Source organism: Lipophrys pholis (genome assembly GCF_963383615.2).
Source record: "Lipophrys pholis genome assembly, chromosome: 6".
Classification (NCBI taxonomy): domain Eukaryota; kingdom Metazoa; phylum Chordata; class Actinopteri; order Blenniiformes; family Blenniidae; genus Lipophrys; species Lipophrys pholis.
In genome coordinates, this window is record NC_137629.1 from 1,738,264 (window position 1) to 1,765,763 (window position 27,500).

Below are 27,500 nucleotides of genomic sequence, written 5' to 3' on the forward strand. Positions count from 1 at the left end.
AGACAAGAAGAAATCAGTCTTTATTGGCCGGGTATGATTTAGATTTGAGAAGAAAAAGAAGAAGAATAAAGCTGGAAGTGTTTTTGTGTCTCTCTCTCTCTCTCTCTCCTCTCTCTCTCTCTCTCTCTCTCTCTCTCTCTCTCTCTCTCTTTCTTTTTGGATTTCGTTCAAGGACTTTGTAGTATGGAGCTATTATGCTTCCAATATTTACTCTGCTGCTCGCTTCTCTCATTCAGAGCGTCTGTCCTTGGGCCTCGCAACCATCCAGCTATTTCTAAAATGTGAAAATAAATGTAATCTGGAGAGGGGTGGTGTTTACGCCAGAGACAAAAGAACTTCGGGTCAGAGAGAGTTGCCAATTAGGAGGAGAGAGAGAGAGAGAGAGAGAGAGAGGAGAGAGAGAGAGAGAGAGAGAGAGAGAGAGAGAGAGAGAGAGAGAGAGAGAGCAGAGGAGAGGGGGAGAAAACATTTTTTTCGCCCCTTTAGCTGAATTCGGTGCTCGCCGGGCCCTCACGCTTCTCCCGTATTTCGTTGCTGTGACAACCAGGCGAAGAGGAGAGAGAGAGAGAGAGAGAGAGAGAGAGAGAGAGAGAGAGAGAGAGAGAGAGAGAGAGAGAGAGAGAGAGAGAGAGAGGACAGAGAGGAGGGGGGATCAGCTGATTAGTTGGCATGGCAACAGCAAAGATGTAATCCCACCAGACACACTCTAATCAATGCCCCCAGCGCAGATGGTCTCCTGAGGATCAACAAGAAAGAGGCTAGCGGCCATCCCCCCCACCCCCACCCCCACCCCCCTCGTCCACCCCCCCATCCATCTACCTCTGCTGGTCACGTGCCAACACACTCAGTTAACAAAAAAAAAAAGAAAAAAAAAAGGAATTAATAGAAGCTGAACAGCACTAAAAAAAACTAAAAACTAAAAGAACTAAAGCAGTGAATGCAGCCACGCTGTTTCTCTGAATACTGGATAATGTTCTGGCTCTTTCCTGTGCGACGGTGTATATTTTCCCCGACACATCCAGACAAGTGAGATTACACTGCGGACATATAGAGAAAGCTGAGTTTCCACCATGACGTGTGTCACGGTTCAGGGGAACTGATGGGACCTGCTATTAGAGAAGCGTCTGACTGCACAAAATGAGAAATGAAGAATTTACAACAATACACTCGACCATGATTTCATGTTTCTAAACTTCTTCATCACTGGAATAGTAGTAAAGACTTACAGTCACATGGACGTCCCTCACTTCGCATCGTACAGCTTATTGCTGTTTAACTTCCGATGTTCGATTCCATTTTAAATGATATTTTCAGGTTTTTAAAGTGTGATTATAATGACCTCCGAACATATTCCAGCCCCCGTGTTCAAACTTCCTGATGCTTTATTGTAACGTAAGCTGTGAGCGGCGTTGGGATTAACATTAACATTAAGTTAGATGCTTTTCATTTAAAATGTACGATAAGTCTTTATTTTTACTGTTATAGCGGTTACACTTATAGTTCTGTATTATTAGTTTAATCATTTTAATTTAATGCTATTACATTTATAGGAAATGCATTTCAATACAAGTTGTTATTTTTATTATTAATCCCTGTCATTTCTCCGATACTTATAGTTTTACATTAAATCTTATTGCATTTTTTCATTATTCGTATAAAAGATGAAATAAATGCAGGGTTTAGTTTTACCTTCACGTTCTGTTTTAACCATGACTTCTCTTCGAAAATTAAAAACAAGGGAGGTCTTCAGGGAAAAGGCGTCGCCCCGACCCCTCCCACCAACCCGCAGCTCTCTGGCGCCCCTCTGAGGACTGCACTGTATTACAGTGTGAATGGGAATCATTGATAATGTGTTTGATGTCACGTTTCCATCGTTTGGTCGTCGGATGTTCACTTCCTTCCTTTGAAATACAATAACTTTCTGTCACTTGTTTAAAAAACGTTCATTTCATGTGAATTCCTGCTGAAAGTCTTCTAATGTGGAGATCCAGCGGTTTTATTGCCGACAGGATCCGCCCGGTCTGATAATGGGCTCGTCTGAGCTCGACAAGTGTGGATTAGACTAAAGCAATGTTTGGAAATAATCTGTGGTGTTTAATGGACAATGAAAATAGTCTTTATATTTCTATTTATTCCAGCAGCTTTGCGGCAGACGATGTGACCTCAATGTGAAACCCAGGAAGCAGGATGGCGTCTGACGCTCTAACACCAGAACAAAACCTCCCACTTTGAAGAAAAGTTAGAACTTCTTCATTTTTGTGATAAACTGAAACGTTCCTTCATGAGCTGAGGAATTTCTCCGATTTCTCAGGCCAAATAAACAATTTAAAACCCTACTTAGCTCGTTGACTCAAGTATAAAGGACAGCAGCTTGATTTTTATGAGTTTTAGAGTTTATTGGGAGAAGCCTTAAACCACAAACAATCATTACATTCAAAAGAAAAGTGCAATTAAAAGTGAAAACACAAACTCTCCACACTTTTTTTTATAGAAAGTTCCTATTCCTCCCATATTGGTGGAACAATTAATGCTGATCTTCAGGTTTCTCGGCGTATGTTTTAATTAAGTATCATGGTTGTAATTAATCCGGTACACTCAATGTTGCTGTTAAAAGGTGAAAAACAAAAACAAACAAGTTGAATTCTTCAGTTTTTTTGTTTTTTTTCTTTTCTCCTTTGAAATGAAATGCATCATTGTCATAACTTGGTGTATGAGTTTTCTGCCCTCGGGCCTGTGCAAGCCTATTAAAGGACCAAATATTTAAGCATGTATGAGAGAAGGAGCAACGCTTTGCATCATTCCTGAAAGTGTGGCTTTCTGTGGGTTTCTATTATTCAGCCAGCAGCGGTGAAATGAGGTGGATTGTGTTTAATGGTGAGCTGCTGTCCTTCCAGGTGCTGCAGCCTACAGTGAAACAACAATGCTCTATTGATTCCTACTGAGTCCTTAGCATTGCCTCCACTGCTGCTCTTATTTCTCTGCAACGTCGTGAAGAAGAAAAAAACATTTAAAAACCACCTAAATCAGAATAAAAATCCCTTTAATTGCCAAGTGCTGTAAATGTGCATGAGTCTGTCTTGGTGTCACAGATGTGTCAGACACTGTAACAGCCAAGGCAACGTGTTTTCTTTTTTTTTTTGTGTAGATTTAATCATACAATGCTATTTAATTCTCCTTGGTAAAAGTCAATTGGTTAAAATCTAATATTTCTCACATGGCTGTAACCGTTTGTAAAGCTGAATCGTGTTTCCTTCTGAAAACTAAGAGGAGGAAAGTCCCCTGAATTAAAAAGTGGTCCATTAAACGGTCCGGCCCCTCACAGAGAGAGTCCCCATTGATTTAAGAGCCGGGTCATAAATCTTCCACACAACGGGGCTGAGATTACGGGATCTCCGGCTCAAAAGAGCAAGGAAGAATAACAGCGTCCTGCTGCGGGGACACGATTCAACGCTGTACCCTAACCTGACAATCAATTAACAAGAGAGGAGCTGAAGGTCGTTAAATCGATTATTATCAGCATTCATGACCACTTATGTTGAATATAAACACAATCAGACCCGACTGAGCATGCTCAGTCTGGATTTTAACCCTCATGTTTATCATTAGAGGACTGCATTTGGGATGATAATCAGATTAAAAATTTTTTTTGTCAGTGGAGGTGTTTCCTGCTTCACTTACTTGCATATTTTGCCATTTAGGATGACATTTTAAAGCACAAGCGACTGATCAATTAACTGATATTTAAAAAAGGGGGGGGGATCATTAAGTGTAGCCTTAAAACAAATGCATCACCGGCGCTGTTGCTTGGAGATAATTTAATGTGTTTACTCAGTGTGACGACTGAACGGTGGACCACATTTAAACTTGTAAATAAAAAAAAACCAGGTTTGTTTAGGATGAATGCGACGGCGAGGACACGTCAGGCCTCGGAGTGGAGCGTCGCTGTGAGGAGGCGACTGAGACGCTCTACTGACCGTCTGCTGCCAGAACAGGCGCCCATCTGAATACTCTCCCGCTCATGTTGTAATAAAACCGTGACAATAGGGTGGGATTATTTCTTCAGAAACACATTCTGCAGACGAAACGAGGAGAGTTATTTAAAGATGCACCGTGGCTTCCGTTACAGTCTCTCCTTTCCTGATTGCTGCACATCCGAGCCCAATAATAAGATGATCAAACTGTCAAACCACGGCCGGATGTAAACTGTGTAGTTAACCTAAAGTAGAGTGTATTAGGATTAACCTACAGACTAAGAAACAATCCACAGCGGGTTATTAGCTCAGTTTGATGACTGTAGATCTGAATCTGTGCATCTAGATAATAATAATGATAATAAATAATAAATATACATTTTATTTGTGTAGCACTTTTAAAAACACTCAAAGACGGTAAAGGTAAGATCAGGCCTGCCAGAGTCTCCAATCCGGTCCATGAAATAACAGCATGAAACACCGAAGACATTGACTTTATAATTTGTTAAAGAATATTAAACACTGAAACCCAAACCAGCAGTACTAAAGGCAACATGCTAAATCCTGCAAAGTGTATTAATAATAGGAGATGATTTCTGGACATTTTAAGCAGGTGTCATTGAGATTGGTTTTATGTTGAGATTATAGTAATTCTCTATACTAATTATTGGCTTTTAAAAGAAAAAAAAGGTTCTCCTGGCACTGTTGTACTGTCCGGCCCATTGGAGATGAGATTGAGCTTCATGTGGCTCCGGAACTAAAATGTCTTTGACACCAGTGATGTAAGCAGTACTTTTATATATAGTTAGTTACAAGATGCTGTAGTTTAAAGAGTGAAGGTAAGTGAATGTGTAATAAGCAGCAGACGACACGTCCCCAGGCGAAGCCCCATCCTCCCCAGGAATCAAATCCACCTGAGCTGTGATCACCGTGTCGTGAACTCGCCCTGTGCTCTCTGCTCCCCTCCCAGCATGCCGCTGTTCTCCGGTAACCAGGGCCGCGTCCCCCGGGCCAACACGTCCGGCCAGAGAGGACGAGGCCTGCTGGGTGCAGAATGGAGGAGCTGGGCTGCCGCGGCGAGGACCTGGAGGCTGGGAGGTTTCTGGTCAAATTGGCGCCCCGTGACACCTTGTCAACACCTCGCCGCCTCCAGAGCGGCCGCACACATTGTACCTGCAGAACGCCGGCGCTCTGCGAGCGACAGCCCCGCCCCTCGTTAGCCAACCCCGCCTGAGGAGCAGCGCCACAAAGATGGAGGAAGACGGATTCCCGCCAACACGTTAACTACCTTCAAAGTCTACCTCCTGTTTGATTTCTCCGGCGTTCAAATGACACTGAATTATTCAACAGGATCATTTCAATGTGATTTCACTGCTGCAGTCGGAGCGCTTGTTTCACAACATGTTTACATTAACATCCTGTTCCGGGCCGCGACTCCCCTGGACGGACGCAGACGTTAGAAATGTGTCGGCAGGTAAACGAGTCTCAGGTGAGGTCGCAGTCGACACAGCTTCTGCTCTCAGGATTTACAGTTACTCAAAGAAAACGCTTCCTGAAGCAGCTGCAAAACAATCAGTGAATCCTGCCACATGTATAGGAGAGAGTGAGAAACAAAGAAACATGCGTGGAAATTATCTTTTATTTTGTTCTTTTAAAAGAGTTTGGATAACCTGGGAATTTATTTAATACCTGTTGGATTCATTGGAGCATCCCTGTGGCGTGAAGAAGCAACTAATTCTAAGTTTGACTACGTCTACGGACTTCTATTGCATATATATATATATATATATATATATATATATATATATATATATATATATATATATATATATATATATATATATATATATCAGTGCTTCTGACTCCATTTTAACACTGTCAGTTCCAGATCTCACCAATTAAAAAGTGAATAAAGTGCTATTTTTATGGATGTGTTCAACGTCCAAAACTATGAAAATGATACAGAAGTTTGAGTGAAGCTGAACTCGTCTTTGACTACGGTCAGAATTATAAATTTTAAAAGACATGCAGCGGTGGAGACAGGAAAAGAAAGAGACAGATAGAGGCAGAGAGATAGAGAAGGAGCACAAGAGAGTGAGCTGGGAGCTGGGGATGATTTCTCTAGGGATGAAGGATGCGCGCGTGTGTGTGTGTGTGTGTGTGTGTGTGTGTGTGTGTGTGTGTGTGTGTGCGCGTGTGTGTGTGTGTGTGTGTGTGTGTGTGTGTGTGCGCGTGTGTGTGTGTGTGTGTGTGCGTGTGTGTGCGTGTGTGTGTGTGTGTGTGTGTGTGGAGGGTGCAGGGTAGAGGAGCAGGAAGGGAAAGAGAGTGGTGGTGGTGATGAGAGGGGGTGAGAGAAAGAGAGAGAGCGAGGGGAGAATGAGCGAGTCAGGGAAGAAGATGAGGGGGTAGAGTGGAGGAGGAGGAGGAGGAGGAGGAGGAGGGTGGTGGTGGTGGAGGAAAGCGAGGCGAGGCAGAGCTGATTGAGATTCGGGCCTCCAGAGCTGCAGGCTCGCTGCCGCTGCTGCTGGGAGCTCAGGGAGAACACGCTCAGTTATTGGAATTTTTTTTCTTTTTTTTTTTTCTAATGAATTAATTCTTCTCATCCAATTTAGGTGAAGATGAAAAGAGAGCAGCGCTGCGAGCATCAAATTTAGCTTTTTGTTGACCGGGCCTGAGCCGCTCTGTTCCCGTTCTGTACGGTTAATATCGGACACTTGTAATATATTATGTTTTTGTTGTTGAATTTTTCTTTTTTTTTCCTTTTCTGGTGTTCTGAGAAGCCTTGTTGATAAAGAACAATAAAATACATTTCCTGTGCAGGGCGCTGTTGAAGGTGTTTCTTACTCATTTGATAACACAAAGAGCCATGCCCCCCCCCCCCCCCCCCCCCCCATCCTCCACATGAATACAGAATCACCTGCAGCAGCAGAAACTCGGCGGTGACCCCGCCTGGCCTCCGTACGAACGCAGCCGCTCATGCATGGAAACACACTGCTGCACAAACACACTCTGACGCAGGCTGGACGCCTGCCACATCAGAGCCCACTGCTCAATGGAAAGAGTTGATTTCTGCAGCATCACGTCAACGTGGGAAGCAAAGTGTTAATGGAGCAAGAAGCATGTTGGAAAGGTCCAGGTTCACTCTGGGTTTGCATGTTCTCCCCGTGCACTGCTAATGTTTTCATCCACAGGTTTACTGGTGACTTAACGATGCGTTAACAGTGCTCTTTCTCTTGCCCCCAATTTGCACAGCTTGAACTAATTCCATTAACGACCCAGTGAGATCGTTCTATATGAGGCAATATACTGAAAAATAGGCGCAAATGGTGCTTTTGTCTGTTTTCTTGGTAAAAAAAAAAAAACAAAACACATTCTGCATACTTGAATCTATTTAACTGTAAGTTCACTGTCACTGAAATTTTGTCTCATTTTCCTTTAACAGAAATAATATTTCTAATCTCAATTTAGCGAGATAAATTATTCTGTTTTAAACTTTGCACTGTGATGTTTTTTTTAATTCACTTCTCAGTCTCAGTGCCTTTTGCAGGTCAGCCAAAAAGTTTAATTTCAGACTCTTGTGCGTACACACACACACACACACACACACACACACACACACACACACACACACACACACACACACACACACACACACACACACACACACACACACACACACACTGTCAGTCCTGAAAACAAGAGGGCGTACAGCCGTTTAATGTCAGAAGAATCCGGTCCGGTGCCTCAGCTCGGGGTTCATGGTACAGGGAACATGGAATCTCTTTAGCTGGGCTGCTCGGCGCTGACAAGGTATCTCGCCTCAGATTCATTTAGACAGTCAGCAGAAGAACGCTGAGAGTCAGCGAGCCGTCTGGATCAGTCTGTGGCGAAGCAGATATTCACTCGGGCTCGCGGGGGGATTCGCTCCCATAAGACAAAAGCAGATGAGCTCAGCTTTAGTGCTTTCACAAGACCTCGCTGTCAGCCGGGGATTATTTCACCTGCACAGTTTGTGTTTCCTGCACTCGTCTCGCTGTGCGTCGAACTAAAGCGCGCTCTTCAAAGGTCTAATTCACGCCCCCCCCGGCGCTGCCTTTGGAGTAACCGTGGGCTCAGGAATCAGTCCACATCTTTAACATGAGAAATGCCAGAGAATTGGAAGGTCTCGCAGGAGGTCAGGACACTGATAAGTGAGAGGAGGGTAAATATTAAGAGACGTGTGACATTTCATTTGCATGAATTTTTACATTTCTGGGTAAGGACAGCAAACGGAGAGAGAGAGAGAGAGAGAGAGAGAGAGAGAGAGAGAGAGAGAGAGAGAGAGAGAGGAAATTCAATACTGGAATTAAACCCAAAAGTCAACCAGATTAACTTAGCTCTTCTTTAAAAGACAATATTAGAGATTTTTAACCCTTTAAAGGTTATTTACTAAAATACTTTTATCTATCATTCATGATGAATGATAAAGTCACATCTTTTGTAAAACTGAGCAAAATCAACACATTTTCCAAAAAATATTTAAGAAAATCCTCCAACATTTATGTTACTTAGTAAAAAGTACATTGAATATCACTTAATAAATGTATTTAGGAAGCAGATCTCATCATTTCTGTAAACAAAATGTGAGCTTTACATATGTTTTTCCAATTGATCATGTGCTCTAGTCTACCTCCTCCCACTGGAAGTTTATACAATCACATTTCATCTTCAGCGGTTCGGACCGGTAAAATAGAGCTGTAACAACCTTTAAATTTTTGTGTCTTTCTTGTGGCGCAGAGTATTTGTGTTGAAAATGTTTATATTTTCCCAAAAATCTAACAATTACTATCAAAATCTCAATATAAAGCCAATTTTAATAAAACCTTCTGGTGCAAAAAGCAGTGAGATGTCCAGAAAACCATCACTGTTGCATTCTGGGTGTTTTTACAAACACCCCCTGACAGCACGGCTCTGAGGCGAGTTTGATAACAACCAGGTAGTCGTCTTTCATGGCAGCATTACCGAGATCTCACTTTAGTGTCGTGTTGTGTCCAAAACCCGGAAGGAATTTGTTAAAAAAAATAAATCTGTGTTTTTTAAATTTTTGCAATTTGCCTGGTGCTTTGTTTTGGCCCACGGGCCTCATGTTTCACACCTCCGAACTAGAACACAATGTAAAGAAATGCAGATGATAGAAAACATGATGAAGAGCCCAATTAAAGGTGAAAAGACCATTTCCTCTTTACAACAGCAGAAACATTCAAATTATAATTCAGAGGTTCTACAGGTCAACATCTGTCTGTGCTGCTGTTTATCTTCAAACAGTGAGAACAGAACGTGTTTTGAACGTGCCAGTGGCGTTGTATCTACTGAGGGTGTAGAATCACAAGAAGGGGTGAATAACTCGCCCAGTTCTTCGCCGTACGGACACGCCGCTGTGAAACTTGTCCTCTCTGTTTAACCTCTCCCCGAGGAGCACTTGGCAGCACTGCGGGGGTTAAAAAGCCTTTTGCTGGGACTCGAACCGTGACCCCTCCGCTCACAAACCTCTCTCTGTGCCACTGGGCTCGTTTCAGATCAACTCACATGCGTTTTAGTTGAGTTTTGTTCTTTAACACAAACCAGATCAATTACACTCATAAAACACGTTTGAATGGCAACTTAATTATATCAATTAGTATTTAAAGACAGAAAGATAGATGGGAATGACAAGAACTGAGATTAGACCACTATTAACAGCTGTTTATATATAAATATATACAGAGGATGTAGAAGGTATGGAGCTGAATACAGATAATAAAGCACATTCTGTGCTACGCTGAGAATAAATGACAGCAGCACAAACCAAAGTGTCATAGAATCCTGAGGTGTGATGTTTAAACAGCAGGTATGACCTGAAAACCCCGGGGAGCAAATGAAACAGAGGAGGAGAAAGAGAAGGGAATCAAGAGGGTGTAAATGGATTTGATCTCTAACCAGTTAAACACTGGGCCCGGGCCATTATCATAGCTTGTGATCAATTATTCATGGCGGCGGCGGCCGAGGGTCAGCAGTTACCTTTGTAAACATTGGCTTCCCGTGCTGGGTGACCATGGTGCACTGATCACAGTCCAGGGTGATGCAGGAGTTGTGGAAGGACTCCTTGGAGTGTTTGAGGATGTAGTGGAGCTCGGTGACGCCTCCCTCGAACACCGTGCTGAAGTAACGGGGGATCAACGTCCGGCCGATGGCTGCAGGGAGACAAGAGGGGGGAGAGGAGGAGCTGAGTGGAGGACGGAGAGACGGCGTGGCGAGAGACGGCGTGGCGAGAGACGACCGCGGCAGCACTGCTGCGCCGCTTTATGTAATAATGGGAAAATATGTCATTATTTTCCAGTCATCATGTAACAATGCCGTATTTTGTAATAACTTGTTAGATATTACAACAGTTATTACAGAATGTGGGTTAAATGATTAAATGCACTCAGTGGCACCAACAATCTGGTTTGATTTCTTCAAGAAAAAAGAACTGGCTGGTGGAAACACTTTAAACTTCTACCAGCCACATTGGCAGCTGAAAGGGCTGGAAAAAAATCTATTTAATCGATTGATTGAATTTGTAGCTAAAAAAGATTTTTATTTTGCAAATTAATTTTTTTTTCTCCCCACAGTTGTTTTTTGGATTTTGGCGTTCTGTTCTATCCTTCCTTGTGGGTTTCCATAGTTGCTGTTGCACTTAAACCTGCTTAAAGTTTAAATTGATTGAACAACAGAGCCTCGTTTACTTTTTATTTTAGGATTGTTTATATGCATTTTAACTTTGAGGACAATTACAGCAATAAAGTTGCACTTCTGACAATATATAAGATGTCTGCAGTCATTTTAAAGTGCACTGAGAAAAAAATAAGAAAATCAAATCGAAACTCGAATTTTCCTTTTAAAAAATCGTAGATTTATTTTGTAGGCCAAATGGTCCAGCCTGAGCAGCTGATCTGTCAAGTAATCCTGATTTAGATTCCTGCGTTCCACCATTGTTATGTTGGCAGGACGACGTGAACAAAAACAACGACTGACATAGAATTCAAGTCCAACTGAATCTTAATTTTTTCTGAACCATGTATACGGATAAAGGACGAAGTTTATTACATAATGAAACAATTGATTACATTGTCCCCGCCAAAAAAGTGTAACACCTACATTTTGTAATAACTGTTGCAATAAGTAATTACAAAATGTGGCATTATTATATAATGAGTTGAAAATAAATTACATTATTACATAATGCGGTGCTACATGGATGACAAGTCACATGATCACAGGCTGCAGAGGATCAGTAAAATTAGGACCTGATCGATCAATGAAACCAGGTCGCCACCCTAAACTCCAACCAGGAGCAACTCTTCCAGGAATAATCAGTTTCTCTTGCCATGAGGTAGATGAGAAGATTGATGACACGCTTCAATCTTCACTCTTAAATCAGTGAACGACGGAGTCGGAGACAATTATCCCGACTTTGCATAAAATCCTGGGAGCAGCAGGAGGCGGCCGGCGAAAGTCTTTAAACCACAAATCAGCAAACTGTTTCTCCACCACATTCCTGTTTGTGTTTGGATTAAAACGCCACGAGATGCAGTTTGTTAATTAGTGAACTTCTAACATGTTTTTGAATATTGTGGTGGAGACGGGCTCCTTGCTTCTTCGGGATTCTTGTTACTCTGCTAATGTACACAAGTGAAACGTTTCTTCACTTTAATCTGCAGAATATTTTATATCTTTGATCTTCTGACATCACAAACTGCTCACATGAACTTTACTGCATTGAAAGACAAACATAGGATTTTAATCTGAATATTTCATGTCTCTGAACGACATCTCAGCGGCACCGATAACGGTGTCACGTATCAGTATCGATACTGCATAACCTGGCGAGTAACACGTGTCATGCATAAGCAACGTCAGCGGAAAGCAAAGAGCCCTGCTACATGCTACATGCTACATGCTACATGGTAGAGTTCTGAAGCTCAAACTCCAGCTGGGCTCTCAGGCCGGTGGAGAAGCAGCGAACAGAGAGAAATAAAACCAAAGAAAGTGCTTAGAAAACATATTTGCCTCAGATCCATTAACCAAGATAAACATTTTAATGGCTGCAAAAACCTCTCCGGAGGAGGCAGAAGCTGATCAGATCTTCATATGAATGAAACTGAATAAACGTTTGAGAGCAAAATGTTTTTCTTGTGTGATCCTTTTTACTTCATACAAAATCTATCAGAGTCCGCAGCTCATCCAGGCCTCTGAGTATTGATTTGACTTTAACCTCTTTACTTTTAATCCTGACATGTAAATGGAGTCTCATCTTCTAATTTTCTTTTTTTTTTTGCCCTTTTGAACTTTTGAAAGTGATTTTAATGAGCAACTTTAAGGGAAGACACATGTCAAATGTACATATTCAGAGAGCGAGAGCGTGCCTTCATTCACATCCAGTGTTTATGACACGCAGTGAAGCCGTTTATCGACACTGAATAATGAACCTCCACAAATCACCGGCCATATTTCAGCAGAGCAGGAGCAATTATAACCAATCTGAATGAATTTGCTGGTGAATGCAGCGAGCTGCGGGCTAAATGTGGTCAGGGTACTGCATGAATTAAGACTCTCAGAGCAACAGGGACATTATAGATTTACAGAAACTATTGAATTGTCTTGAAATGTATTGATTGTCCTGGTGTCGGGGCGGCTAGTTAACCTCTGAGCAATACTTAAAACCCATAATCGTAGATTAATTCTGATCTTTTCTGTGTCTGTTGAATAACGCTGCTCCTTCTGTCGGTCTGTTACAAGAAGCTGATGACGGCTTCATTCTGGAAAAATCAGTCCATCACAGGGCAGATAGAATAGAATAGAATAGAATAGAATAGAATAGAATAGAATAGAATAGAATAGACACACACCAACCCAGCTTCTCTTCAGGTTTATCCTCTGACATGTTTGATCACTCTCTCTACCAACACGTCAAGCGAATGGCGGCACACGAACGCAGCGGCGGTGTCGTTTCCAGGAGATCGTTCTTGTGAAAACAAGATCTGACGCACGACTCCTTCATTTCATTCTTCCCGTTTCCACATATTGTCACTCATGGTCTGATGCTCAATGGATCCAAAAGCACAAGCAGGATTTTGTGAATTGAAATGTCTTGTTTTTTGGACCGTGGATGAAGCTGGAGTGTCGGGAGCAGACATACAGTATGTGCACAGGGAGAATATGCAACTCAAACCAGAACAGCAGGAGGTCTCCTCCTCCGACTCTGGTTCTGCAGGCTTCTTCCTGCTAAAAGGGATTTTTTCCCGTTCCACTGTCTCTTTGCTTGCTCATGTTGAATTGTTGGTTTTTCTCTGTAAAAGTGCCTTGAAGTGACCGTTTTGTATTTGATGCTATATAAATAAAATTGAATCTTTCAGCCTTCGAAGGTGAAATACATCGTCCATCACAGTGAAGATTAAAGATTTCTTGAAACGTTGTCATTAAAGTTGACCTCTTGGTCCAGTCCCTATAAAACAGAGAATGTCATGTAACACTGGTTTTACATATTTCTCCTGCGAGTGAGAGTAAAGGAACTGAAGGAGAATTTTCCCTCAGATTTTTCAGAATGATGTGATTTCAGGACTTAGTTTGGTATTAAACTGAATTATTAAGATGGACAACTTCTGCAGAGCAAACTTTGTGCTGGAAGCCTGAAGAGACAATGAGCCGGCTGCATGATGAAAACCGGAGGAGGAGTCTGGGAGGGAGAGAGCGTCTTCAGTGTTTTACAGCCCTGCGGCTTTGTCTGCTTTCTATCTGCTCGCCGGCTTCAAGCAGGAGAACGAATGATACAGTGCGCCAGGCTCACATTTCACATTACATTATGAATGCACTGCAAAGACACAGATTCTGAATATTTGGAGATATTTTATTGCACCGAATCAACCAAGTTTTTTTTCTCAGTTTCTAACGTCGAATCAGGAAAATATCAGAGCTGTAAGTTGATCGATTAGAGTAAATTAGGACAAAATGAGAATCAGGTTTCACTCTAATTAGGAGTTTCACGAACCCAAACCGTGTTTTTCATGCCGAAGCTCAGCTGGACACGTCAGTCAAACCACATCAAAATCCCACTTTACCTCCAACAACAACCTGAAATGATTCAACAGGTCTTTGGCAATGCTGCTCTTAATAAATGGTAAATGGACCAATAACAACCAACCTCTTCAGTTCACCATCATGAAAGATTAAGAAAGAAAAACAAGCAAAGAACCGTGTTAATAAAGTGGATTAGCTGGTATTTTGTTCAACAAGTGATTCGTGAACACTGCTGTTGATCCAGTGATCTCCAATCACTCAGCAATTAATTGTTTTGGTTCCAAGAAATCAGATTCCAGTAAATACTGGAGATGGTGGGTGCACACACACACACACACACACACACACACACACACACACACACACACACACACACACACACACACACACACACACACACACACACACACACACACACACACACACACACACACACACACACACACACACACACACACAGTGAAGGATGAGCCGTGAATGTTTGGGGTTTAATGAGAATATAACGGGAGGTTCTGCTCGCCACCGGCAGAGAGCAGCTGCGTCAAACAGCTTTCACTCACTCTCACTCGGGATTCAGGAGAAATTGCAGCCTCTTCTGGAAACTGCAGAGCTCAACACTGCAGTTGAGGCGACTTGTTGAGTCGCCGTTCAGACTCAATCTGCAGAGCGGCTCGTCCCTCATTCCTCCTGCCGCTCTTCCAGGCTTCGTTTTTTTTCTGCCGAGCGCCGATGTATATTTTCAGCAGAGTCGCTCTGCAACCGCATCAGCGGGCGGTTCCACTCCGGCGGCTTGGCTTGCTCGAGGGCAGGACCGGCAGTCACCGGAGGGGGTGGAGCCAAGCACTGGGAATCTGAACCCGCAACTGTTTGGCCCGTAAACATTTTGTTTGTCTCGTTGCAGAAACTTTTAAATCCTGCAGTTTGTCGTTTCAGTTTAGTGCTTGTTATTTCATAAACTCCCACCTTTCCCAATGTTAGTAGCAGTAAACACACAGATATCCTGCATATCCTTTAGGATCTGAACCAACACATTTGCAATGGTGCCTCTAAAGCTCCTAAGAAATGATCTGTGGAAACTGTCTGGTTACACAGAGTCCATCGCAGGACCAACTGACCGATTCACCTCCAGAGCCTTAAATACATTTAAAATAAAGCCATAATTACCCTTAAATTGAAACTTTAAAGCTTTTGATTGTTGTGGCAGAGAGTTTCTGTGATGGGAATGTCTAGATTTTCTCAAAACCAAACAACTAATGCAGAAAATGACTCCAATATCAATATAAAGAGCATTTTAATGAAACCTCTGGTGCAAAATCCAGTTAAATGTGCAGAAACCTCCTATAACTGATGCATTCTGGGTGGTTTTACTAACTCCCCCTCACAGCATGGCTTTGAGGCCATTTTGTTAAAAACCAGGTAGGATATTTCATGGCAGCATCACTGATATCTCAGTTTGAGTCTGAGTGTCGTGTCCAAAGCAAAATTAATGTGTTTTAACTGTTTTCTGGGAGTCCAGAGTGGAGCCGGCCAGTTTGGGCCCACAGCCTAATAAAGATAATATGTTTGGGCAGTTAGCAAATCAGAGAACAAATTCTAAACATTTTAATAATTTTATGTTTTTTTTTATTTTTGGGTGTCCTCACAGCTAAAACGTAAAAACACGACCTTCACATTAAGAAGTTCTAAAAGCATTTCATTCCCAGTGAAAGTGAGCCAAGTTCTCCTTCATGTCACTTGATGATGCTGTGATGTTTGTCCTGCAGCCTCCTGCCCCGGCGTCCCGCCGCCTCCTTGAAATGAATGAATGAATGACGGGAGCCAGTTTTGTTCTGCAGCGCTGAACGTGGCTGCGATGCCGCCTGAATCATGGATTCCAGGCCGGGGGTACTGCAGCCCATGGGAGCACTTTCACAGCTACCGGGGGGGCGCATGGAAAAATTGTAGAGGAGCAAGGCTAATTTTGAAAAATGACTATGATTTGGCAGCTAAAAAACAACAATACACCCACATATTTGTGTTGGAGTGAATGAGGATGCTTCAGTGAGTAAATGCATTGTAACAATCACCAACAAACAAACAATCAGCTCTCACAGCTGAAAACACAAACCTGAAGTAAACATGTAGAAACTTTCACTCCAGCAAGTCAGGCTGGAAAAGCTGAATATAAATGTTAGTGTCAGTCACCATCAGAGTTTAACCTTAAGCAAACAAACACATGAAGGGCCTGTTTACACGGCAACAACACAACATTTTGAAAACAGCTCCCAAAGTGGAACTTTTAGGAAATGCTCGGCTCCGTTGCTGTGTAATCGGCCGAAAACAAGACTTTCTGGAAACGAGCACCACGACCGTCATAACGAGCTAGAACAACTCCTGACTCTCAGTCCATATTCTCCTGGGATACAGTAGTTTTATTTTGACAGTCACCGAAATAACAATCCATCTTGATGGTCTGTCCACAAGAACGTTCGTGTTCTCCTGTTCATGTTTAGAGCTCATTGTTCTCTGCTGTGTGTGTGTGTGTGTGGAGTTTTATTACAGTATCAGTATCAGAAGTACAGTTTTCTTAACACGAGGGATTTGTTCTGGTGGGTTTGGTGCAAAACAGTAAAATGGTGCAAACAAGGAAGTAAAATCGGTTCAAAACAGCAGTAAGAAAACAATGTAGAAGTAAATTTAAGAATTAAAGTGTCCCAGGGAGGGACGGTATTTACAGTGTATGTAAATAACACAAATCCCAACAGCACCAACTACTGGCCTGGCAAGCTAACTACATTTGTTTTCAGTATTTCTACCATTGTTGTGTAGACGGGCATCATTTTCAGAACGTTGCCGTGGAAACGTGAATCTTTTCTGAGATGAAAACATAAAAACAATGAGTTTTCAGTTAAAACGTCATCGTGTAAACCAGCAGGTTAAAATCACTGTTAGAAATCCTTTTCACTTTTATATTTCTATACTGTCACTGCTATTTAAGATATCTACAATAAAATGATATACGAACGAGAAAGAGAACAAATAGAGCCTGGTGGACTTTTCCACTACGATCAACAGAAAACACCAGAGTAAAGAGCTGCCAGACACTAAAACTTCAATTTATCTTGGGAAAAAAGTGACAGAAACATGACTCCTTGCACACGTTTTGAGAATTCTATAGCCATAAAACCAAAATAAATGAAGTCACTCACTCATACGAAGGCTAAAATAAACATGTCTGCCTGTATTTCCTCCGTGTTGTCTTTTCTTTTTAGCACCATTGGTTTTAACTGGAAATCAACTCTAATCCTGGCAACTGTGAGTGACCTGCTCTGCCCACCGAGCGCTGCCGCACCGTTAAATAACAGCAAATAACAAAACAAAAATAAATCCTGACTTTGGGATTATGCAGCTTGAGCATGTTGGGATTTCCTTTAGCCGAGTGACACAAGTCTCTCTGTTCCTCTGCATTTTCCCGCCCGTCAAATCTCCATCATTAGAACAGTGATGGAGGGAGAGAGAAAAAACGGGGACGGCCACATTATCCAGCAGCACATGGCCTCTGATTTCAAGCAGAAATAATCCATCTTAGAGTCAACACTCTGCTGGCTGGAATTATGCTCTTTCTCCCCTTCCCCCAGGGTGGGTGGGCAGGAGGAGGTGTGTGTGTGTGTGTATGTCTGTGTGTGTGTGTGTGTGTGTGTGTGTGTGTGTGTGTGTGTGTGTGTGTGTGTGTGTGTGTGTGTGTGTGTGTGTGTGTGTGTGTGTGTGTATGAGAATAAAACTTCATTTAGAAGTGAAATGTCCCCAAAGACAGCGGCTCGAGAGGCTCTTGAGGTCAGACCTGGATGGTGGAGTCGACTAAAACCAGAGAGAGAGAGAGAGAGAGAGAGAGAGAGAGAGAGAGAGAGAGAGAGAGAGAGAACAGAGGAGGAAGATGAGGATGATGTTAGCAGTCGGGTGTAGGGGGAAAGAATAAGGCGGGGGGGGGGGTTGTACCCGTGACTGGCATGTTTTTCAAATTCGATAAAGTCAGGCATGACTAAATAACACATAAAATGTTTGGCATCGTGAGCAGTGGCTGAGGGGGGGGGTGGGGGGTGGGGGGGGGGGGGGGGGGGGCTGCTGGTCTGCCTGTGTAAATGATGCTCTCTCTCTCTCTTTTTCGCTCTCTCTCCTCCACTTTCTCTCGCTCGCTCGGTCTCCACCACGGTTGAAAAACAAAGTATGTCTAGGACTGGAGCTGACTGCTAATGTGGAGGAGCTCTGAGGAGACGAGGGGGAGGGGGGAGGGGGAGGAGGGGTAGAGCGGGGTGGAGGAGGAGGAGGGGGGGGGGGGGGGGGATTGGGCCAGAAAAAATGAGCGAGGGATGAAAGAGAGCGAGTGTGCGAGGGAAACTATGAGGGAGGATGAAAAAAAATCTTGTCAATGAGGGGAGTGAGAGATGGAGAGGGTGAGATGGCGAGCGAGGGGGAGGGAGGGGGAGGGAGGGGGGAGTGAGGCAGGTACGGCGAGGGGTGATGGGTGAGACGGTGAGCGGGGGTGGGGCGGGGGGGTACAGATCTGCTTCGTGACGGCCTCACCAAACCAGAGAGGAGTTGCGTCTCCTCAACCAAAAACTGTCCTAATAAAACGCCGGCGAGCGCAGCCGGGCTGACGGGGTGAAAGAGAAGCATGTAATGGCGGCCATGCTCGAACCTCTGGGATCATTTCAAACACACTGATCCTGCGTTTCCCTCCAGATAGTTTCAGGCTGAGCTTCCAGTATTTCCTCGCCTCAGGAAAACACTTCCACCGAGTTCCTGCAACTCAACACGACTCGTCTTCTCGCTCAAATCTCTTCCCAAAGATCTTCCTCAGCTGCTTCTGCTTCTCACTTTAAATCTGCATCTCTTGTTTACCTGTAATCCACAGGTATGTAGATTATCCTGCTCATCATTCACCACAGCCTCATCTCCCTATTTATTCATTCAACAACTTCTTTATTTCTGTAAAGTGGAAATAAATGTGGTGAATAATATCCACTAAATACTCAAATGACAGGGACTTTATAGACTTTCAGGTTTCATTGATGAATTTTAACATGTAAATAAACCGCCTCGCTTTAGAAAAGTCATGTGACTGTTCAATCTAGAAAATAGTCAAATATATGTTATTGATATAATATCAGTGGGTCTTTCACTGTTGATATAATCACCTTGCTCAAGTGTCGCCTGGAACGATTACGTTGAATAAAAGAATAATTATATGAATAATTTAATAAAATAACTCAACAATGAAAGTCACTTCAGAGTTTAATACAGAGAATTAAACTGAGACATATGGCATTATGTTTTAGTCTTTAAAATGGGACAAAGTGGTGAAAGATCTTTGTTAAATATTCAACATTTTACATTTTCTGTCATGGATTTATTGGATTTTAGTTGGCTGCCATTGATGATCTTTAAATGTTTTAACAGATTATCACCTTAAAAATTAATTCATAGTCAATCAGTCGTAGCTGTGACCAGTCTCACTATTAATGTTCTTGTTATATATATTATATTATATGTATAATATATTATTATAGAAAATCATGACAAAAGTTAGTCTGTAAAATGAAATAAAAAAACAACAGCAAACGATGGTGAAGAAAAACATCCATAAAGCTGTAACACATTTCTTCATGGATCTTTAAACTGCATATTTCATTATATCATTAATATGTCAGGCTTTGATGGTTTTATTTCATTTTAGTAACGGAAACAAACTGTTCCAATAAGTACATTCATTTTTTATTTTGTTCAATTTTAAAGCACTGTAATAATCCCAGGAGAGAAATTCCTTCCCGTAGCAGGAACACAGAGCAGTGCTGAATGGGAAACCGAAGTACCTGGAGGAACACACACACACACACACACACACACACACACACACACACACACACACACACACACACACACACACACACACACACACACACACACACACACACACACACACACTCACACGGGAAGAACATGCTCCACACAGAAAGACCCCCATGAAGAAGACGTGTATTAAATATTTGCAATACTTCACCTAAAGCCGACCACGTGTTTCAGTGACACGAAGCCTTAATTAGAAGAGATAAATGAAGGCCGACGACACGACAACATGACGACATGATGACATGACAACAGGATGACATCACGACACGACGACACGGCGACATCACAACACGACGACAGGACGACACGTTTCCTCCATCGTCCAGGAGTGACGGAATAAAGTCAGACGACGGGTGAGTTCTATTTATTTCCTCCACTTATTAAGAAGTGAATGTGTCTGTGAGTGTGACGAGGGCTGGCAGGGCCAGGATGGACGGACGCTGGACGAACAGACGGACGCTAGACGGACAGACAAACGCTGGATGGACAGACGCTGGACGGACAGACGGACGCTAGACGGACAGACGCTGGACAGACGCTGGACGGACAGACGAACGCTGGATGGACAGACGCTGGACGGACAGACGCTGGACGCTGGACGGACGCTGGATGGACAGAAGGATGCTGGACGGACGGACAGATGCTGGACGGACAGACGCTGGACGGACAGACGGACGCTGGATGGACAGACGCTGGACGGACAGACGCTGGACGCTGGACGGACGCTGGATGGACAGAAGGATGCTGGACGGACGGACAGATGCTGGACGGACAGACGCTGGACGGACAGACGGACGCTAGACGGACGGACGGATGCTGGACGGACAGACGGACGCTAGACGGACGGACGGATGCTGGACGGACAGACGGACGGACGCTGGACGGAGGACACCAGCTTCGTGCTGCAGCCCCCCGTTGGGCTATTATTCCTCCTTTAAAAGGCAGTGGGGTTTTACACTCACCAACTGAGCAAAACTTCAGACAAACAATCGTGGAAAGACAAGAAAACTTGAATGGAGAACAGATGAGATGGAATATAATTGGCGCTGGTGTTTATTCAGCGCTGCTCTTCACCTCACTTCCCCCTCTCCGCTTCTCCTTCATGTGTTTTCTGCTTCCTGTGCGGCGCTGATTGGCCCGGCTTCAGACGCCGGCGCTCTCCACAGAGATACAGATTAGCTGGCACTTGTTTGGGCGAACACGACAAGCAGCATATGTCTCTCAAGTAATGTGTACCCAAACATGCAATTTACAAATAATTAACGTGGTGTTAATTAGTCAAATTAATTCATGCCACTTTGTTGGGATTGTTTCCCCCCGTCGGTCCCCAGGACTCCTGCCAGCACCGTCAGCCGGCGAGGCGGCGAGGACGACGCAAAGCCAGAGCAGGGCGTCAGAAGAAAGGAGGGCCAGTGGCTCCCCAACACACACACACACACACACACACACACACACACACACACACACACACACACACACACACACACACACACACACACACACACACACACACACACACACACACAGCCATACATACAGAGAAACACTCTCCTCCTCTAAACATGAAGAAACCATCACAGCGCTGGCTGGAAGTGTGTGTGTGTGTGTGTGTGTGTGTGTGTGTGTGTGTGTGTGTGTGTGTGTGTGTGTGTGTGTGTGTGTGTGTGTGTGTGTGTGTGTGTGTGTGTGTGTGTGTGTGTGTGTGTGTGTGTGTGTGCGTGTGTGTGTGTGTTATTCTGCTCATCTCGTCTCTTCAAAAGCCAAAAACGCAGCGTGTGTTGGTTCATTCCTTAAACCTCCTGTGATACTTGGTAACTACGCAGTGACTTGACAAAGGAAAGCTCTTTACACCATAATGTGCTTTTTAAATGGAATAATGCAACATGAAAACTGCAAAACTAAACAAAATCACCTCTGTTTTAATCAACCACAGGTTAAAAAGAGACAAATCGAGACTCTTCACTTGATTCCACTCTGTTAAATTCACATTCTACACACTACAACCCAAAACTATCCTCCAAATGACTAGTAAGACACGCTGTGCATGTGGAAGTCACCGAATATCACCACATTCCTGATTAGCGACTAATATGACTGCTTGTTGCTCGCGAGTGAAACAGAATCTTTGTTAGGAACTATTTTGTGCTGTGGATTAATACACATGTTGAATATCTCACATCCAGGAAGGTTCATGTTAAACTGAGTAAGAACTGAAGGAACATGTCGCCGTGTGGGCCGGCGATGTGTTTTTAATAGTTTTAAAGCCACAATGAGGCTGGATGGAGGACCAATGAGACGACACGGAGTCGAATGATCAATTTACTGCTGGTTTGAAAAAACACTGAATACCTGCAGCAATAAAGTCAGTCTAACACGGTTCAGGTCAGGAGCCTTCTTAATGTTATTTCCTTTTAATGAACATTTTATAATAGACTTCAGTGAGAAAAAAGGCTCATTAGTGTTAATAGATAAGAGTGGTAAAAGAATCTATAGATAAAGGTAATCAAGATTTATTACACATGAAGGGGATTTCTTGGAGGATGAACAATGCAATCTGTAATAATTGTTGATTGTAAAAAAATGTATTAAGTACTATGCAATAAACATTTAAAATGTTGCTATTTATAGAATTAAATATCAAATTGAACATTTTACCACTTTGACTGTGATACTAAACCTCATTAACTCATCAGCCAATCAGATGCAGAGCATGTGCAGCATCAAATCAGCTAATTGATTATTTATTTAAATGTTGTTTATACTAATGACAAAATCACTAATTGGAAAAACTGTCTGAATTCCCTTAATTGCTCATTAACTGTGAAAAAGGGACTTTTTAAAGGATCATTTAAATTTTTTCTGATGGTTAATATTTGAGTGGTGTCTCGTTTTGCTTTGTTTTTGCTTTTTAATCTTTTTGTTTCCAGCCAGAGAGAAATAGAAAAGCTTCACAGCCACCAAAGATGACGCTGAAAAATGTGTAAATATAAACCAGACAAGACGTTCTGTTGTGGGGAAACTGACCTTCACTGCGACCGTGTCAACCTTCAGAACATTTTCTTCTGTTATTGCCATAAACATTAACAAAAAGGCAAAAAAAAAAAAAAAAAGGGGTTGAACTCGTATACCTCAGTGTCGGAGAGCAAATATTTTACAAAATGTGGACTTAAGTGGATTTCAAACAGAAAACTGGGGAATTCTTTTGAAAACGTGCTTTACAGTCTCGGCACGTTTCGTCAGTCCGGCCGCCGTACGTGTCCTTGTACATTCCTCAAGGAAGGGTATATACTGTATATCTGTGTGTGTGTGTGTGTGTGTGTGTGTGTGTGTGTGTGTGTGTGTGTGTGTGTGTGTGTGTGTGTGCTATCCACTGACACTCACACATGCACATGTCCTGTAACAAGGCCCTCTGGGAGCCGGTGTGTGACAAACAGCAGATACAAGAACTCAGAGATGTAAACATGTTAAGATGAGTGAATAAGTTCTGCGGTCAGTTTCTTTTATTATATTTCTTTATGAGTGAATGAGTGAAACACTATTTGAGCTGCATGGTGACTCCAGCCTGCATGTTCTCCCTGAGCATGAGCGGGTTTCTACCAACTGCATCGTTTTCTGCCAGGAGCCAAAAAACTAATTTCACCTTAAATCGCATGTGAGTGTTAATGTGTGTGTGTGTGTGTGTGTGTTAATGTGTGTGTGTGTGTGTGTGTGTGAGTGTGTGTGAGTGTGTGTGAGTGTCTGTGCTTGTCCTGCGATGGACGGGTTACCTGTCCAGGTGGAACCTGCCTTCACTCATCAGCTGGGATCACATCCAGCAAAAACCTCCGACTGATCTGCTTCAGGTATTAGAGTGTAAAAACACGAGACACTATGGAAGCTGCTCTACTAATGGAACACACACCAGTGATTTATAATTCTTAGGAATATATGTACAGTACTACCTACTGTAAGTAACTAACGGCAGGAGAGTCGCGTGTTTTCAGAGAGCTGAAGGCGACGGTTGAAGATAAGAGTGTGAGACAGGAAACACTGCAGGTCTGGAGTCAAATCAGCTGCACACTTTGATGGTGAAACAATCACCGAGCATCAATCCCATTTTTTTCATCAAGTTCAGAGTCAAACTGGAACCGCAGCCGGCTGAAATAGTAACTGAAATAAAAACAACTATGAAAGAGAGTTTGTCACAGTGTCTCTAAACACTGTGTGTGTGTGTGTGTGTGTGTGTGTGTGTGTGTGTGTGTGTGTGTGTGTGTGTGTGTGTGTGTGTGTGTGTGTGTGTGTGTGTGTGTGTGTGTGTGTGTGTGTGACAGAAAACACAAGAGGAATCTTTAAAGGAAAGTCATTACCTGGAAGTCATTACTTAAAGTTCATCTCTGAAAAATATAGAGCGTCTATTGTGTTGAAGTGCAGTCATTTCATCAACCTCAGATTTGAGCGACTTCTCACCTCGGTAAAAGTACAATCGCCTTTTGTTTTTTTTAGTCTAATTTTGTGCTATCAATCACTCCTGCTGGATAGAATGCACTTTTAATGATTGGCGTCGTCTCCATGTGAATGAAAGGAGTCAGATTCAGGCCTCTCACAGTTGTCAGCGCTGTTTGTCCAACCTGTCCGGCACGCTGACGATTAAACAGCGGCGCCGGTGGAGCACAGCTCACAGAATGAAGCTAAATTAAGAAGTGGGGGGGTTGGGGGGTTGGGGGGGGGGGGGGGGGGGGGGGGTAGGCGAGAAAGTCGGGAGTACTCAGTGGGCGATTATGCAGCAAATACAGCTCTCCGCAGTGCAGGAGAGAAAAGAATGGAAATGAGAAGGGGGAGAGGAAGGAGGAACACTGGATGATCCATAATGTCTGCATCCTGCAAACCCTCATCAGACATGCCTCCTTGTTTGATTGGCGCAGGTTGAGGAGCCGGAGGTGGCCGGTTCGATTCCCTGTGAGGTTCAGTGGAAAGACAGTGTCAGGATGCTTAAAGGGTCATGTTCTGCTAAAATGACTTCCTAGAGGTTCTCCAGCAGTACTACTCGTCCCAGAAGTGAAGACAGTCTGTCCTCTCTCTCCCCGGCTTGTTTCAGGTTTTAAAAAGTGTGTTGCTCCAAGCAGCCAATCAGAAATCAAACCCTATATAGTGTCATCGGGGGTTTAGCCAATCCCAATCAAGGTAGGCCCTCCCTTTGACTCCTCCCACAATTAGGCAGCTCTGCTCTGGCACATGGCACCACGAGAGGAAGTACTTCCTCCTCTTCCCAAGATGGGCATGTGTGGGCGGAGCCAGTCCAGCTCACACAGACACAGCAGATTCTGAATGCAGCTCCTATGATCCAATATTGAAATGAAGGAAAATCAAGGAGGAGCTAGAAACTTAGAATACTGAAGGTTTCTGGACCGACCAGACCAGGAGGAGGAGGAGAACAGGAGGAGGAGGAGAACAGGAGGAGGAGGTGAACAGGAGGAGGTGAACAGGAGGAGGAGGAGAACAGGAGGAGGAGGAGAACAGGAGGAGGAGGTGAACAGGAGGAGGAGGAGAACAGGAGGAGGAGAACAGGAGGAGGAGGAGAACAGGAGGAGGTGAACAGGAGGAGGAGGAGAACAGGAGGAGGAGGTGAACAGGAGGAGGAGGAGGAGGAGGTGAACTGCTGGAGGATAAGAGAACTTTTAAATATTTCCTTACATCCATCTTCTGTGACGCTTCATCCAACTCTTCTGCACATGCTCAGTAAATGGACAACAACAAACAATGTTTGTCTCCAGAGTGTCGTGACTCCCAGTCCATAACAACAGCACCCACTAGTGGCCTTACATGAAAACTATCCCTCCATTTTTTACCACTTATCCGTTTCCGGGTGGCGGGGGTGTCAGTCTGAACACCGTCACCCAGATCATATTGCACCGATTAAGAACCTTCCTGCAGGTGGAGAGCCCACGAGAAACATGAAAACTAATGTCGCGTAAACGCAAAACTTTTCTGAAACGAAAACAGAAAAAGGATAAAAAGGAAAAAATGAAACGTTGTCATGTAAACAGGGACTCAGATCAAACCTGGAGGTCACAGTCCATCACAAACACACACTCACACCTCAGGGCAGTCAAAGTCACCAACTAACCTGAAAAGCATGTATTTGGACTGAAAGACAAAAACCTTGCGTACATTGGACGAATATATGTTCTATATCATAATATATTCCCTTTATCGCCCGGACTTGAACCGGGGATTCTCACAATGTGAGGAAACAGAGATAACCACTATCCTGCTCTGTTAACTAGAGTAAACAAACCCGCTTGTTTCAATTAATGACACATATTAATAAATCCAGTCTGGAAACACAAACAAAAGTGCGCGGTGGTCATAAACAACACAGAAACAATCAAAACAAACATCACCTTCCACATCAAACAAGAAGAAAATACCCGGAAACGTTTGGACTCTTTGAGGATGAATATTAAAAGACCCAGATGACCGTAAACAATGAAAAGAGCAGAGAGAAAGCAGCTTTGTGGTGATTGTGTCAATATAAAGAGACATGAGGGATCACGGGCAGGAGTTAATTTATGGAGTGCGTCGTACTGTTTGAAGCATACGTTTTCCCCGGAGACCAGCTTTACACTTCAGCTGCACAGTTTTACATTTTAAGACACTGGAGCTCGGCTCCCATGTGACTCCAGTCCCGAGTGGCTCAAAAGACTGAGCAGAGATTTAATGTCTCTGTCGAGGATAATCTCCCCCTTTCCATTTACTGTACGGCCCACGTCACCTCATCACCTACACATGAGGTTAGACTAAAGCAAACAGATTACGAGCCTGAAAAACAGAGCAGATCAGCAGGCTCACATAGGTAATATTGATTTTTGATTTTTTTTCCTTCAGTCTGTGACGTGTGTACAAACCAATGCTTGCTTAGACCGACGGTATGCACTCTGATCAATAAGCTAAGCTAAAAATACTATTAAAATCGATTATTAGCCCTGGGTGTACGCTACGGCTGATGATTGGTGTGGGGAAAGATGCATGGATGAAAACCGAGCTGACATATTGATCTGCGAGCCCAATCAATGGCCGAGGAGAGCCGACACTACTTGGCAAACAAACGTCTGTCTTGATCGACTCATATCTCTATCTAAATGCCCGTCATGAGCCGCCATTAGAGAGTCAACAGGGAGAGGTATTAGATCATTGGCAAACTGATTAAGTCAACTCAAGTTAACTGTACGTCAAGACTCTGACAAACAGCAGCGTCGCCAAACGCATCGGAAAGGACAGGAGTGGAGATCTAAACCGGAGGAAAAGTGACAACACGCGCGTCATTTCTTAGAAATAACAATATGAGGAGCAACGGACGGCTGTCATCGTTCTGTTTCCCACATTTTATATTCCACAGTCAAAAAAATAAGAATAAAATACAAGTCAAATGCATCAGAAGCTGTGAGACAAAACATTTATTGGACAATTTCAGTAAAACACAGCTGTCACCTCACGATTAAACTGTGAACTCACAGCGCTCAGCGCAAACACTGAGGGCATTTTTATAACTTTGCTCATAAAGGTTCTTTAAAAGTAAAGGTACACTTTAAG

General features: G+C 43.3%; 1 protein-coding gene across 1 annotated transcript in view; it reads right to left on the reverse strand.

Moving 5' to 3' along the window:
* The window catches only part of ldb2a (LIM domain binding 2a), a gene marked incomplete at its 5' end in the record, with an annotated part of 113,600 nt that overhangs the window by 24,556 nt on the left and 61,544 nt on the right, over window positions 1-27,500 (reverse strand). Inside the window, one exon of the mRNA XM_080465536.1 lies at window positions 10,008-10,180. Coding sequence (XP_080321662.1) covers window positions 10,008-10,180 — 173 coding nt within the window. The remainder of the gene's footprint in view (window positions 1-10,007; window positions 10,181-27,500) is intronic.